Here is a 13,107-nt window from a genome sequence, read left to right as displayed (position 1 = left end):
TGCGTCCCCCGGCCCTCCCACACCGCATTCCTATGGCGCGGGAAGCGGGACACAACAGAGCGGGACACAACAGGGCGAGCCCCGCCCGCCGCCCCGAGGGAGGAAGGAGCGAGGCCCGGCGCAGGGCGGTGCGTCAGCGCATCCCGAAGGAGACTACTCAACCTCGGCTCGGCTCCCTCGGGCGCCGCCATGCACACCGCCCTTCTGCGCACGCGCAAGCCCGGTACAGCCCAGCCCAGGGAGAGGGGCGCGCGGAGGGCGGCGGGAGGGAAGGTGACGGCGCTGGGCCTGGCGGGAGGCGCGCGCGGCGGGCCGGGCGCTGTAGTCTCCGCGGCGATTGGCCGCCGGGCGCGCGGCGCGGCGATGGCGGCGGTGGCGGCCGGAGACGGGGCGGGGCGGGGCGGAGTGGAGTGCTGCGCGCGGGGTCGCGGTTAATCGCAGCACGTGGTCGGGGGCGCGGTCACAGCGTCGGCATTGGCAGCAGCAGCAGCATGGCGCAGCTCACGGCGAGGTTCCGCACCGAGAACCGCAGGTGACGGGCGGACGGGCGGGCGGGGAGGGTGAGGGTGAGGCTGAGGCGTGGGTGAGGCGGAGGTGGTAACAGTTCTGTGTGTCCGCAGGTACGCCGTGGAGGATGTGCCCTTTTCTGTGCCAGTGGCCTCCGAGGCCGCCGACCTCAGCCGCCTCATCAACAAGCTGCTGGCCGCCAGCAACGGTAGGTACCGGGGCGGGGGCAGGCAGCCGCTTCTCCCTGCGGGAGCTCGGAGCAATCCCGAGCAGGCGCCGGCCGCGCGCGCCCGCCTATCCGTCGGAGCTGCTCTGCCGGTGGGTGACGGGCTCCACCTCATCTCGCCGTTTCTGACTACAGGCCCCAGGGGAGGGTACCGGCTGCGGCTTCGCCACAAGCTGCCCGGCTGCCGTACGCGCCCGGCGAGTCGGGCTCATGCTTTGGCTGAATTCGACCCGCTGCAAGCTCGGGGAAGACCCGGCCAAAGAAAGCCAGAAGTCACTGCCAAAGTGAGGAGCAGCACCCCGGTACCCCCAGGCCCCTCTGTGAGGCCGGGCTTCAGCCTTCTGTTTTGGTCTAGCTCTTTAGAGTAATGCAGTTCTTGAACTTGATCTGAAACTCATCAGGTATTGGTGCTGGTGGGCAGTCCCATGAGATACACTCCAAAAGATGGATTAGTGAGTGTCCAGCACCACAGACCAAGCTGCCCCAGCTGATGGGAATGTGTTTCCCAAAAACTGTATATAAAAAAAAAACCCCACCCTAATAAAACCAAAGGTTTTTATGAAAGCCTTTGAAAAGAGCTCTGCCATTCTGTCGGCATGAGTTGAAGTGGGACTCATTGACCTTAAAGATTTTCACAGGAAAGGCACTATGCAATATTGTTGAAATAATTGCTTTTGCTGTAAGAAACTAGACTAATTCTGTCTTAAATTTCTGAGACTTCTGCAAGTTGCTTTTAACACTATGAAATTGCAGCCAGCCTCAAATAGAAAACTAGTGCACAGTGCAATACATTTCTTGAAATGCGGGGCCTTTTTCAACTGTACCACCACAGAGGGACAAATATGAACCAAAAGTTCTTAGGATTTTCTTATCGCTGCCTCAAATAAGAATCTCTAGCTAGCGATAATAAAGAGGTAAGCTAGCAGTGGCAGGCTTCAGACAGAGCAGGGATGAAATACCACTGGATTTTGGTCAGACCCAGTTACAGAGTAAAGGATTTGGAAAGTGATGTGATAAGAGGCAGACTTGATGCTTTGATCCTCAATGTCAAATTTTCCCTCCTTTTATCTGTCATAATCCTGTGGAGTTCAAGGGCTGCCCACTTACAGCAGGGAGAAGAAACCAACTCTTCTGTTGTTGGGGGAGTGTGTATTGTGTTTTGTCTTTTTTAACCTCTTGCTGGCATCCTGTCCTTGACTGACACCTGAACATGGATCTTTTCATAATTTGTTTCAGTGGATCACAAATGTGTGGAATTTGACTTTCTTATCAATGGCCAGTTCTTGCGTATGCCCCTGGTCACGCACATGGAAATGGAAAATATCTCCACAGTAAGTCATACTCGATTTCTTCCCATCTTGGACAGTAGAACAGATTTAGCCAGTTTATTCCAATCAGGTTTGGGTATTACGCTGTCATCCTGACTAAGTAGATTTCCTTGCTCAGTTTTATTTCTTTTCTGACTGTCCCTCGAGAATTCCATGTATGTTTAAATCCATTCTGAGCTACAAATTAATGAGAGTATGGGACTGAGCGGCAGGAGAAATACCATTATTCAGTCCCTTGTCTCTATACAGTTCAGTTTTATATTTTTATCTCTTACTATATTAGTTACATTGGGGGATAATGAGGGAGACGAGTATCAGCTCTGGAAAATGTGAAATAGTTTAGACAACAGATTTTTATAGGTAAATACAGAAGAGGAGGAATTCTAAGAAGAGTGAGGTTTTGCTTCCAGTTTGGTGTTAATAGTAATTTGATTAAAAAATGGAAGGTAATATAATTCGGACACTTTTCTAAAGACTGTTTCTACTGATGTGGCAAGAGACTTGGATACCAAGGTCTTTTCACAATGAACTTGTATATTTGCACTATACTTAAATACTACTGTTACTGATAAAACAAAAATTAAAATTCTTTTATCTGTGAGCTCAGGAAGAAGTGGTGGAATTGGAGTATGTGGAGAAATATATGGCCCCCCAGCCAGAGGAATGTATCTTACATGATGACTGGATCAGTTCTGTTCAAGCCAGTGAAGAATGGTACTGTACTGAACCAATTTTGTTTTGTCTTATTCCTGTTGTGTGCAGAGCACTCCATGGTGTCTCTTTAATAAGCTGGTTGGGGATCCACCCCCCTCATCTTTGCTCTATTTTTGGTGCTGTTGAGTATTTTTTTTTAAGCTGTAAAGTCAGTCAGCTACCTGCTTTTGTAAGCAGTTCCATTTTAAAACCTCTTTTTCATGCTGACAGTGACTTTAACACAAATAGAAAACAGTGACTGAATGTGATATACTCTAAATACAAATGGGTAATAGTAAACAGCATTTTTATCCTTTTTATCTTTTTTATCCTTTATCTTAAAAGACAGCAAGTTTTCCTTATCTCTCCTCATTAAACCCTTGACTTCAAATGTGACATTGATTAGCAACAAATAGAATAGCGTACCTTTATGCAGAGCTTTTTTTAAAAAAAAAACCAAACCTGTTATATTCTACTGTATTTCTACACTGATTTTTCAATCAATTAGGCAATTTTACCATGTTAAGTAATGGTTTGAAAATGTTTTGAGATGGTCTAGTAACATACTATGAACAACAAACTGTGTTTTATTTTAAATAATGTAAGTGATCTCAAGTCTCATCTACCAGAATATGCAGTACACTCATTGCTTTTCGTACTCCTAGCCTTGCAGCTGTAGATTTTAATGAAGCTTTGCTCTGTAACAAAAATATTCTTTACTTTTCCAATCTCTTTTTTTGTTGTTTTGTTGGTTTTTTTTAAAGTAGATACATTTTGAATTTGTTTCACCTAAGCAAATACTATGCTAGTATTTTTTTTCTGCTTCTAATTGAGGCTTTTTTCCATATAAACATTGTTGGTTTTAAAGAAAATAATGTTGCAGATTCTCTACCCTGTGATAGGATTTTAACTGGCTGCTACGATCAGACTGCTCAGATCTGGTCTTTGGAAGGAAAATCCATCATGACGTTAGCTGGGCATACAGAAGTAGTAAAGGATGTGGCATGGGTAAAGCAAGGTCAGTATATTTATTAGGGGAGTAGTAGTAGTTTGATTTACTGTCAGAGAAATGTTAGCATTCCTCAACCATTACCATTTAGTTATCTAAATGCTACAGTTATTTTGAGCTCTGCCAGTGGTGTTAGAAAGGAAGTCATAGTACAAATAAAACAGTTCTTTAACAGTAATAAGTATGGTTAAACACATAGGTTGTCTATGTACTTTGCAGTCTTTGCAAACACTGGTATGTGTATTTATATTGTACTTGCATAATGTAAACTGAGATAGGTGTGAGTTTCTATCTGTTTGCTGTTTCTTCCTTGACAAGAATAATTATGTCTAAAGTATTTGGAAAGCTGAGTTGGGTATGAGCATGACTTTTTTTTCTTCTTCAGATAGTTTATCATGCCTGTTACTCAGTGCTTCTATGGACCAAACTATCCTGCTCTGGGAGTGGAACATGGAGAAAAACAAAGTGAAAGCCCTTCACTGCTGCAGGGGACATGCTGGGAGTGTAGACTCCATAGCTGTTGATTGCACAGGAACTAAAGTGAGTCACTCCTGGAAAGAAAACTTTGTCTTTTGGGATGTTAGCAGCCTGTCTCAAAAATCATCTTTTTGAGCCTACATAGGTATTAGTCATCTTGCTGTTATACGCTGTCAAGTTTCCAGTCTTGTTATAAGTGGTGGTTATGAGTGCTCCATCAGGGCTAGGCCATCTTTTCAAATACTACAAAACACTGAAGGTGACTAGAGAGCATAAGTAATTCCACTACTGCTTTTGACTTCTGTGAATGTTTAGTGAATTTTACTTTTAATGCATATTAATTTTGTGTTATAATGAACTACTTTAAAATTTTATCTGAATTTTCACAGTAGTTTTGATGGAGGGAAAAAATGTCAAAGTGATACTCTGAAAAGACAGGTGGTAGAAGAGGTCCTTTCCCTTGATTTAAGAGCCCTTGATCTTAAACAGTTAAGAGCAGTCACAGCAGTGGTGTAGTCATCGCCCCCAGTGTGACTTGACATCAGACAAGTTAAAATAAAACTGTTTGCTGCTGAAGGAAATAGAGATTTTGTAGATATTTTTCCTGTAAAGGATGTAAAAAGAGTAACTTGACCTATGCAAAACCTTTTTATTTTTGAGGAGGACCCCAGCTCTGTTCTTCATGTGTTACAGCCCATTGGTTAATTTTTCAAGCAAGTAGTATGTTCATCTAGTATGGCTTACAAGGTCTGTCAAGATCAATTTTTAACAAAATGTTTCTGTTGATACAGTTTTGCAGTGGATCCTGGGATAAGATGTTAAAGATCTGGTCTGCAGGTGAGATAAGCATAAGATGGATTCATGGCTGTCTTAATAAAATACATGCTTAAAACAACCTGAAAGGTGGATATCTGAATACTTTTTTCTTTAAGAAAATTTAGGTCTGTACTATTAAAAGCAAGCAAGAACTTTTTTTTTTTTGTAAGACTGCACTTCACTGTATTAAGTTAGTTTTAGTTGGTAACAAGACTTCAGATACAGTTTTCAATGGTGTACTAGTGTTTATTTTACTCACAACACAGTTCCTGATCTGTTTTGTTTCTTTTTAATGGGTTTATGTGCAGGTTTGAGTATAGGCTTCTTGCAAATCTCAAGTTTGTGGGTTATTTTCCTCTTCTATTATTGACACTATAATATAGAGGTTCAGTAAAATAACCAGGTTATGTGTAGAAACATAATGCCATTTGATCTAAATGCTTGCTTTCACTCTTCTGAGTCTCATATCCTTTCAGTTATATGTAGGTGCTTAACACACACCTGAATTACTCTTTGAATTTTCCATGAGTAAGAATGGTCTTTAAAAATTCCTTTGTACTTTTTTTTTTAACTGGTAACCTGGAGAATATCACTTAATTCACATTCATTTTCCTCTTGGTCAAAATGGAGATAATAGTGATCTGACCAGAGATGTAAGTTTGAAGTAGTCACGCATCAGAGGTAGCTTAGGTGCTGTAAATATGAGTTTTTACTTACTTATCTGGAAATGCAATTCAAAAACTTTATATCAAGTCTTCTTTCACAGTACCTACAGATGAAGAGGATGAAATGGAAGAAGCAGTTAACAGACCACGAAAGAAACAGAAAACTGAACAATTGGGATTAACAAGGGTAAGATTAGCTCCAGGATTTAATTTTACAAGTGTGGCCACAGAAAATAATTTCTTTGTTATGGGTGACTATATGAAAAATTCTGGTGATGTGTCTCAGGCTGACCAGACAGGTATTTTTATTTCTTGAAATAATAGACTGAGTATTGTTAAAAAAAATCTATCTCCTCTCACCTTTAAATTCTAGACTCCCTTGGCAACTCTCTCTGGCCACACAGAAGCTGTCTCCTCTGTGCTGTGGTTAGATGCTGAAGAAATCTGCAGTGCATCATGGGACCACACAATTAAACTCTGGGATGCTGAGACTGGAGATCTCAAATCAACTTTGGTGGGATCATTATACTGAATAGGTTCAACTGAAGTCCCTCTCAAAGGAAAAAGCTGTGCAAAGTTGTGGCTCCTCTCTTAAGAGTTACTCTCTTATTTTCTGACAGACAGGAAACAAAGTATTTAATTCTGTTTCCTACTCACAACCCTGTCGTCGTCTCGCATCCGGGAGCACAGACAGACACATTAGGTTGTGGGATCCTCGTGGCAAAGGTGAGCTGAAACATGCATCTTCTCAGAGGGGATGCTGATTGGTTGGGTTTTTTTTTTTTCGGGTTTTGGGGGTTTTGTTTGGTTGGTTGGTTGGTTTTTTCCCAAATCATAACTTGTGCCTCTTGGGAAATGTCTCAAACTGTGTTATGGTCCCTTTGCTTGAAATAAGCCACTTGGAGGCTTTTCTTAAATACAAAGATTCTATCTACCATAATCTGGTGGAAGATTTCTTTTGATTTCTCAGGTAGTAACTTAAACGAAATCATCTTGGATTTTTCCTTTTTTTTTTCTTTTTTTTTAACTTAGTAATGACAGTTCAGCAGCTGTTGCAGGCCTGAACTCTTTTTTTAGTAGTTGATCACACTGAAGTTGATCAGAACATCACTGAAGCTAAGTAGTACTTACACAATCATAGAATCATGACTGTTTGAAAAGATATTTAAGATTGAGACCAACACATTGTATATAGTAGTGCTGATAGGATTGCAAATAGCCTATGACTTAGCCTATCAGATTTATTGCACAGACATGTTTGCTCGTTTAGCTTCTCTAATCCAGAGTATAGCAGTGCTGTCTTCTTATATGTTAATAATAAAAGCATTTTTGTTTGCTTTTTAAAAAAAATCTTTGAAAAGAGAATTTAGTGACAAGAAAATACACTTTGAGTTTTGTTGGGGTGGGTTTTTTTCTGCCCCGCAACTTGTGTGGCTTATCTTTTTATTTGCTTGCTTTAAAATTCTCTTTGATTTTTTGAAGTTGGAGCTACTGGTGGGAGAAACACCTATAACACAAATACGTTGCTGACTGCTTTTCTCACTGGATTTTGTATGCATCTTAAAAGTGCCTGTTTCAGTTAGCATCTACTGATGTCTTTTTGTCTTTTTTTTTCCCCCCCTCTTTCTGTTCAGATGGCTCCTTGGTTCTCCTGTCTCTGACATCTCACACGGGCTGGGTGACATCTGTGAAGTGGTCACCTACCCATGAGAATCAGCTGATCTCTGGTTCTCTGGACAACCTTGTGAAGCTCTGGGACACAAGGAGGTAAAGAAACCCCATGGGTTCTTTGTTGTTCAAAGGCATGTAAGTGTACAGGGTCAGTTAAACTAGTGAAGTAGCAAAAGGAATCTGAGATATTAATTGGAAACTGTGGCATTTGTGAAAATCCTCTAGGTTTTAGGAGTCAAATGTATTTAAAAAAAAGGGAGAAAAATACTTGTTGACTACCAGAGGACCAGTGACCTAACATTTGAGAGGTGTATGGTGTTCCAGCACAGGACTTGCCTGCATGACTTGTCTACAGGAGCATGCATTGACATGCAGAAGGCAGCAACCATAACATCACTGCTGGGATTGGGAGTAGCAAGTGGTCTGCCAACCATTCCTCTATTTTAAGGGAAAAAATACATTCTCTAAAGAATGGGCCTAGCATCCTGAAGTTTCACTTGATACTCTTCAGATTTTTAATTATCAATTTCCAAGCTATGAAATGCTTTGCAAGAAATAAATAGCTTTTCTAGAAATCACACACAGTCAAGTAGTATCCGTGCATGGAGGAAGGAAACTGTATAATAAACTGTTCTTAACAAGCAGACTGATTAAATTTCAGTCTCAAGGTAGTTTGTAAGCAGGTGAAATGTAACTGAGGTGTTAATAACTGCTATACCTGTGTTTTAACAGTTGCAAAGCTCCTCTTTATGACTTGGCTGCTCATGAAGACAAGGTTTTGTGTGTGGACTGGACAGAAGCAGGGGTAAGAATCTGATTTATACACATGGTGGTGAGGTTGAGGGCTCAAAGCAGTCATGGATATTTTTTCCTTTATCCTTAAAGATGGAATAGAACAAGAAGTTTTAGTTGTGCTATGGTTGACAAGGGGTTGATAACTGTGTTATTTCATACACACTGCAGCCCTTTCCTGTGCTGCTGTGCAAAGGAGTAGGATGGGAGTTCAGGCTCTGTAGCATTACGTGAGTGTTACACTGATGCTGCAAACAAGGAGAGACACAGGAACAGCACCACACCTCACTGAGAAAATGTGTTGCTGCCATGGAGACTAAAACAGCAGCATGAACTGACAGCTGGGACATGGCAGTATATGTAGAAGGGGGGAACTATATAATTCTCTATAGCAAGCTGTTCTGCTACTGTAGTGGTACATTCATGTATGAAAGAGGGAAAAAAATTGTTAATGCACAGATTCTCAGTGTGGCTCCTGTTCTTAGGAAAAAGCAGGAAAAGCTTTTGAAATTTTCCTGCAAAAACTTTGCTTCTAATTTTAGGAGGAGGGTAAGAGACAAGGCTGCTTCTGCATTTTGAGTCTGGGTTTTAGTCATGTATTAAACAAGCAAGTCATTATTCAGTACTTCTTTTTCTGTTCTGAAAGGCAAGAAAACCAGCTTTCAGCTTTTGTGTAGGTATTTTATTTAGTTCTAATTAATCATTTTTCTTTTCCTCTCATCAGTTGCTGTTGAGTGGAGGTGCAGATAACAAACTGTATTGCTACAGCTACCCAGCTACAGCTTCCAATGTTGGAGCATGAATGTCAACTGCCAGAAGACTTCATTATTTTTGCAGTAGTTATTCTCTGTTAGCATCCCCACACAACCAACGCCTTGAAGAAAGGAGGGCTGTTTTGTTGCTTGAGAGCTGTTCTTAGTTTTTGTTGGTAATCTGTATTTGTCACAGAAAAATGGAAGTAGCATGAAATGAAGGAGTTTTCTTCCATTTTGATGGCTTTGATTAAATATCTTTTGAATGACTATTTGTAATTTAATAAGGAGTAAACTGCTGATACAGAAAAAATTACTCTCTGGACTTTACATGCTTTCATTTGAAAAAAAACCCCAAACTTTTCTTTACAATTCTTGGCTTTAATGCTTCGCTTCAGACAAAAATCAGACTTCAGCATACCTTTCAGTATGGCTGTTGGCAGTTCTTAACAATTAGGTCCTTAATTGTTGAACCAAGGCTTCTTGCTAGGAAAACAGTACATTTGCAGTGCAAATGGTGTGATATACAGGAACATGACAGATTTAGGGGCAAATGTTGCTTACAAGTTAAGGCTGTAAATTGTATGAATGCCTGCCTCGTGCTACTGTTCATGTTATGTTGCGGTAAAATCAATGTGGTATCTTACTCCTAAAAAGCAGCAGATGTGCAGAAACAACTGGAAGATCACCCAGAGGAAGCAGAACTAAAGATAAAGAATCAATACAAAAAGTTGCAGTAGCTGTTAGGTTGCTGGAGGTTAAGTAATGTCCAAACATGCTTATTTTCTCTGCTGGTGCTCTGCTTTTAATTCAGCATTTAAATGAAAAAGCTATTACTGCAGTTTGTTAGATGCTATATATGTGATGTTAAGCCAGCACAAAGTTTAACAATATGAAAAGAGAACTTTACTATCCTCCCTAATGTCTTAGCTTTCAATAAATGCAAGAGCTGTACAGCACAAACAAGTCAAATGCTGTAATTGCAAGATTAGGAATTTTTCTTCGAAGTGTCAAAACTCTGACCTCCAGGACTACAGTATGGAGAAGTTCTGAGTAGGCAGTTCGGGAAATACCAGATCAAAAAAATTACGGAGAAAATGGAAAAGATTTGGTCCCTCCCTTGGCTCTTCAAGTAATGTATGGCAGTGAACAGACTAGTCTTTACTTACAGATGCTGCTTCCAAGGAAGTAGTTGTCTTTCATCTTACTATCTATCTGCATGTTCTTAGTCTGTGCTTCATCCTTTCTAGAGCAATATACACCACTCTTGCCTTAAGAGAGTAATTCTATTTTTTCTCTTTAAATTTTTTAAAAATTTTTTAAAAATATTACCTTCTCTTCACTCCCCAAACTGATACTTGCAACTACAGCGTGGATAACTTACTTTGTTTTGTAAACCTACCAAAATACAAAGCATTTTTTGAGCAGGAATTTATTATGTGCTAGAACATGCAGCAACATCCAACTACTCAAGGAGCAGAAAGAAATCTATAAAAGGTGGAAAAAGGTCCTTGGTGCTTGAGAAGAGTGTAGGAACATCACAAGAATATGCAGGGATAAAACCAGGAAGGCCAAAGCCCTTTTGGAATTAAACCTGGCAAAGGAAGTAAAAGGAAACAAGAAGGACTTCTCTGAAAACATCACTAGTAGCAAAAGGAAGAGGAGGGAGAATGTGAACCGCTGCTGAAAAAGGAGGGTGTTCTGGTGACAGGAAGCTGAAAAGGCCGAACTACTGAATGCCTTCTTTGCCTCAGTCCTTACTGCCAAGGGTGGCCCTTGGGAAGCCCAGTACCTGGAGAATGGTAGAATAGTTAGGAAAACAGAAGACTTTCCCTTGATAGATGAGGAAGAGGTTAGAGCCCTGTTGTGTAAGCTGGACACCCATAAACCCATGGGTTGTGATGGGATGCGCCCAGGAGTACTGAGGGAGCTGGCTGATGTTATTGCTAAGCTGCTCTCTGTCATTTATGAATGCTCATGGAGAACTGGGGAGCTGCCTGAGGACTGGAGGAAGGCCAACATCACTCCAGTCTTCAAAAGAGCATGAAGGAGGACCCAGTCAACTATAGGCCGGTCAGCCTCACCTCCATCCCTAGAGCTGTGATGGAACAGCTCATCCTAGATGCCATCTCTAAGCAGATGAAGGAAAAGATGGTTATCGGGGGAGTCACCATGGATTCACCAAGAGGAAATCCTGTTTGATCAACCTGATGGTCTTCTACGAGTGCATAACTGACTGGCTAGATGAGGGGACAGCAGTGGATGTCATCTACCTTGACTTCAGCAAGGCTTTTGACACTGTCTCCCATTATATCTGGATCAGAAAGTTCAGGCAGTGTGGGTCAGATGAGTGGAGGGTGAGGTGGATCAAGAACTGTCTGAATGACAGAACCCAGCAGCACAGAGTTGAGTTGGAGGCCTGTGGCCAGTGGAGTTCCACAAGGATCAATTCTGGGGCCAGTCTTGTTCAACATCTTCATCAATGACCTGGATGAGATTACAGAGTGTACCCTCAGCAAGTTCCCTGATGACACCAAACTGGGAGGACTGGCTGATTCCCCAGAACACTGTGCTGCCATTCAGAGGGATCTCGACCTGCCTGAGAGTTGGGCAGAGAGGAACCTCATGAGGTTCAACAAGGACAAGTGCAGAATCCTGCATCTGAGAAGGAACAACCCCATGCACCAGGACAGGCTGGGGATTGACCTGCTGGAGAGCAGCTCTGCAGAGAGAGACCTGGGAGTCCTGGTTGGTAATAAACTAAACACGAGCCAGCAATGTGTCCTCGTGGCCAAGAAGGCCAATGGCATCCTGGGATGCATCAAGAAGAGTGTGGCCAGCAGGTCAAGGGAGGTTCTTCTCCCCCTCTACTCTGCCCTGGTGAGGCCTCATCTGGAGTCCTGTGTCCAGTTTTGGGCTCCTCAGCTCAAGAGGAACAGGGAACTTCTGGAGAGAGTCCAGTGCAGGGCACCAAGATGATCAGGGGACTGGAACATCTTCCTTATGAGTAAAGGCTGTGAGAACTGGGGCTGTTCAGCCTGGAGAAGAGGAGAATGAGGGGAGACCTCATTAACACATACAAATATTTGGAAGGTGCATGTTAAAAGGATGGGGCGGCACTTTTTTCTGGTGTCCAGTGACAGGACAAGGGGGAATGGACAAAAGCTGGAACAAAATTTCCACTTAAACATATGGAAAAACTACTTTACTGTGAGGCTGAGGGAGCCCTGCCAGAAGTTGCCCAGGTAAGTTGTGGAGTCTCCTTCTCTGGAGATGTGAAAAAAAACCCCTGGACCTGCTTTAGCAGGAGGTTTGACTTGATGATCTTTAGAGGTCCCTTCCAACCCCTAACTGCTCTCTGATTCCTTCCTCTCCACTGTTTGAGAGTTGTGTAATTTCACATACACAGTTGTGGATATGTCAGTCAGTTGTAGCACTCATTGGCACTTATTTTCATAAAAGTGTAAAAACCTCTAATGATTTTTTCGTATGAAAACAGAAGAGTAATATCTCCTTTCTGTAATCCTTAATACAGTACACTTGATTTTTGGAGGTCTTAACCAAGTGAAATTTGGAGATACTTTTAGTGTATAGCAAGACAGTGATGGAAGTTTGGAAACTAGTTTGCTTCATTCCTCTTCAAGATTCCCAGTGACCATTTATTCCAGTCTTGTGTATTACAAGAAACATTCAATTTATTACTCTCTTCAGTTTTTCTTTCAGATAAATTATGCTTGAGTGTAAGTTTTAGAACTACTATGGTATTTTACAGTGGAATAACTGTGGAGCACCTCTTGACAAGTAGTTGATAAAGTCGATTCTCTTATATGCTTATGTCTAAAGATGCATAAATGCAAGACAGGTAATCTTCATATGGTTTTCTCACCTTCCTATAAAGGTTTAAAAAATACTTTTTAAAAAGGTCATGTTACTTGGACTGTCAGTTTAGCTTCTAAAGATTAATATTATTTAGACTCAAGAAATTCCAACTGGCATTGTGTCAATTTCAAAACCAAATCCCTTTGATCTTATACACTTTTTGCCTGTAGTAAATATACAGAATGTAACTAGAAAGGTAGATTTTGGTAGACTGCAGTTCAAAAGCAGGACACCCTCTTCTCACTTTAGGTCCTCTTATTTGGAAAAGTGCTGCCATATGGAGAAAGAAGCA

General features: G+C 41.7%; 2 protein-coding genes across 4 annotated transcripts in view; one reads left to right on the top strand and one right to left on the bottom strand.

Moving 5' to 3' along the window:
* CARF (calcium responsive transcription factor) overlaps window positions 1–205 on the bottom strand; it is a 35,040-nt gene extending 34,835 nt beyond the window's left edge. For both annotated transcript variants that reach the window (XM_062002412.1, XM_062002410.1), the window contains exon 1: window positions 163–205. The gene's annotated coding sequence lies outside the window, so the exon portion shown is untranslated. The remainder of the gene's footprint in view (window positions 1–162) is intronic.
* Window positions 206–450: 245 nt separating this feature from the next.
* Window positions 451–10,159, top strand: WDR12 (WD repeat domain 12). 2 transcript variants are annotated; one of them, XM_062002320.1, is made up of 13 exons: window positions 451–532; window positions 621–715; window positions 1,970–2,064; window positions 2,669–2,775; window positions 3,638–3,772; window positions 4,149–4,303; window positions 5,032–5,077; window positions 5,823–5,908; window positions 6,095–6,235; window positions 6,342–6,447; window positions 7,356–7,488; window positions 8,125–8,197; window positions 8,909–10,159. In XM_062002320.1, the coding sequence occupies exons 2-13, from the start codon at window positions 635–637 to the stop codon at window positions 8,984–8,986; spliced, it is 1,236 nt and encodes a 411-aa protein (XP_061858304.1). In that variant the 5' UTR covers window positions 451–532; window positions 621–634; the 3' UTR covers window positions 8,987–10,159. The 2 variants fall into 2 exon arrangements, with proteins under 2 accessions (XP_061858304.1, XP_061858303.1); XM_062002319.1 differs by having other exon boundaries at window positions 3,657–3,772; window positions 8,909–10,157.
* The last annotated feature ends 2,948 nt before the right edge of the window (window positions 10,160–13,107 follow it).

The sequence above is a fragment of the Colius striatus genome, chromosome 9 (assembly GCF_028858725.1).
Source record: "Colius striatus isolate bColStr4 chromosome 9, bColStr4.1.hap1, whole genome shotgun sequence".
NCBI classification, from domain to species: domain Eukaryota; kingdom Metazoa; phylum Chordata; class Aves; order Coliiformes; family Coliidae; genus Colius; species Colius striatus.
This window is presented reverse-complemented; position numbering and strand designations above follow the sequence as displayed.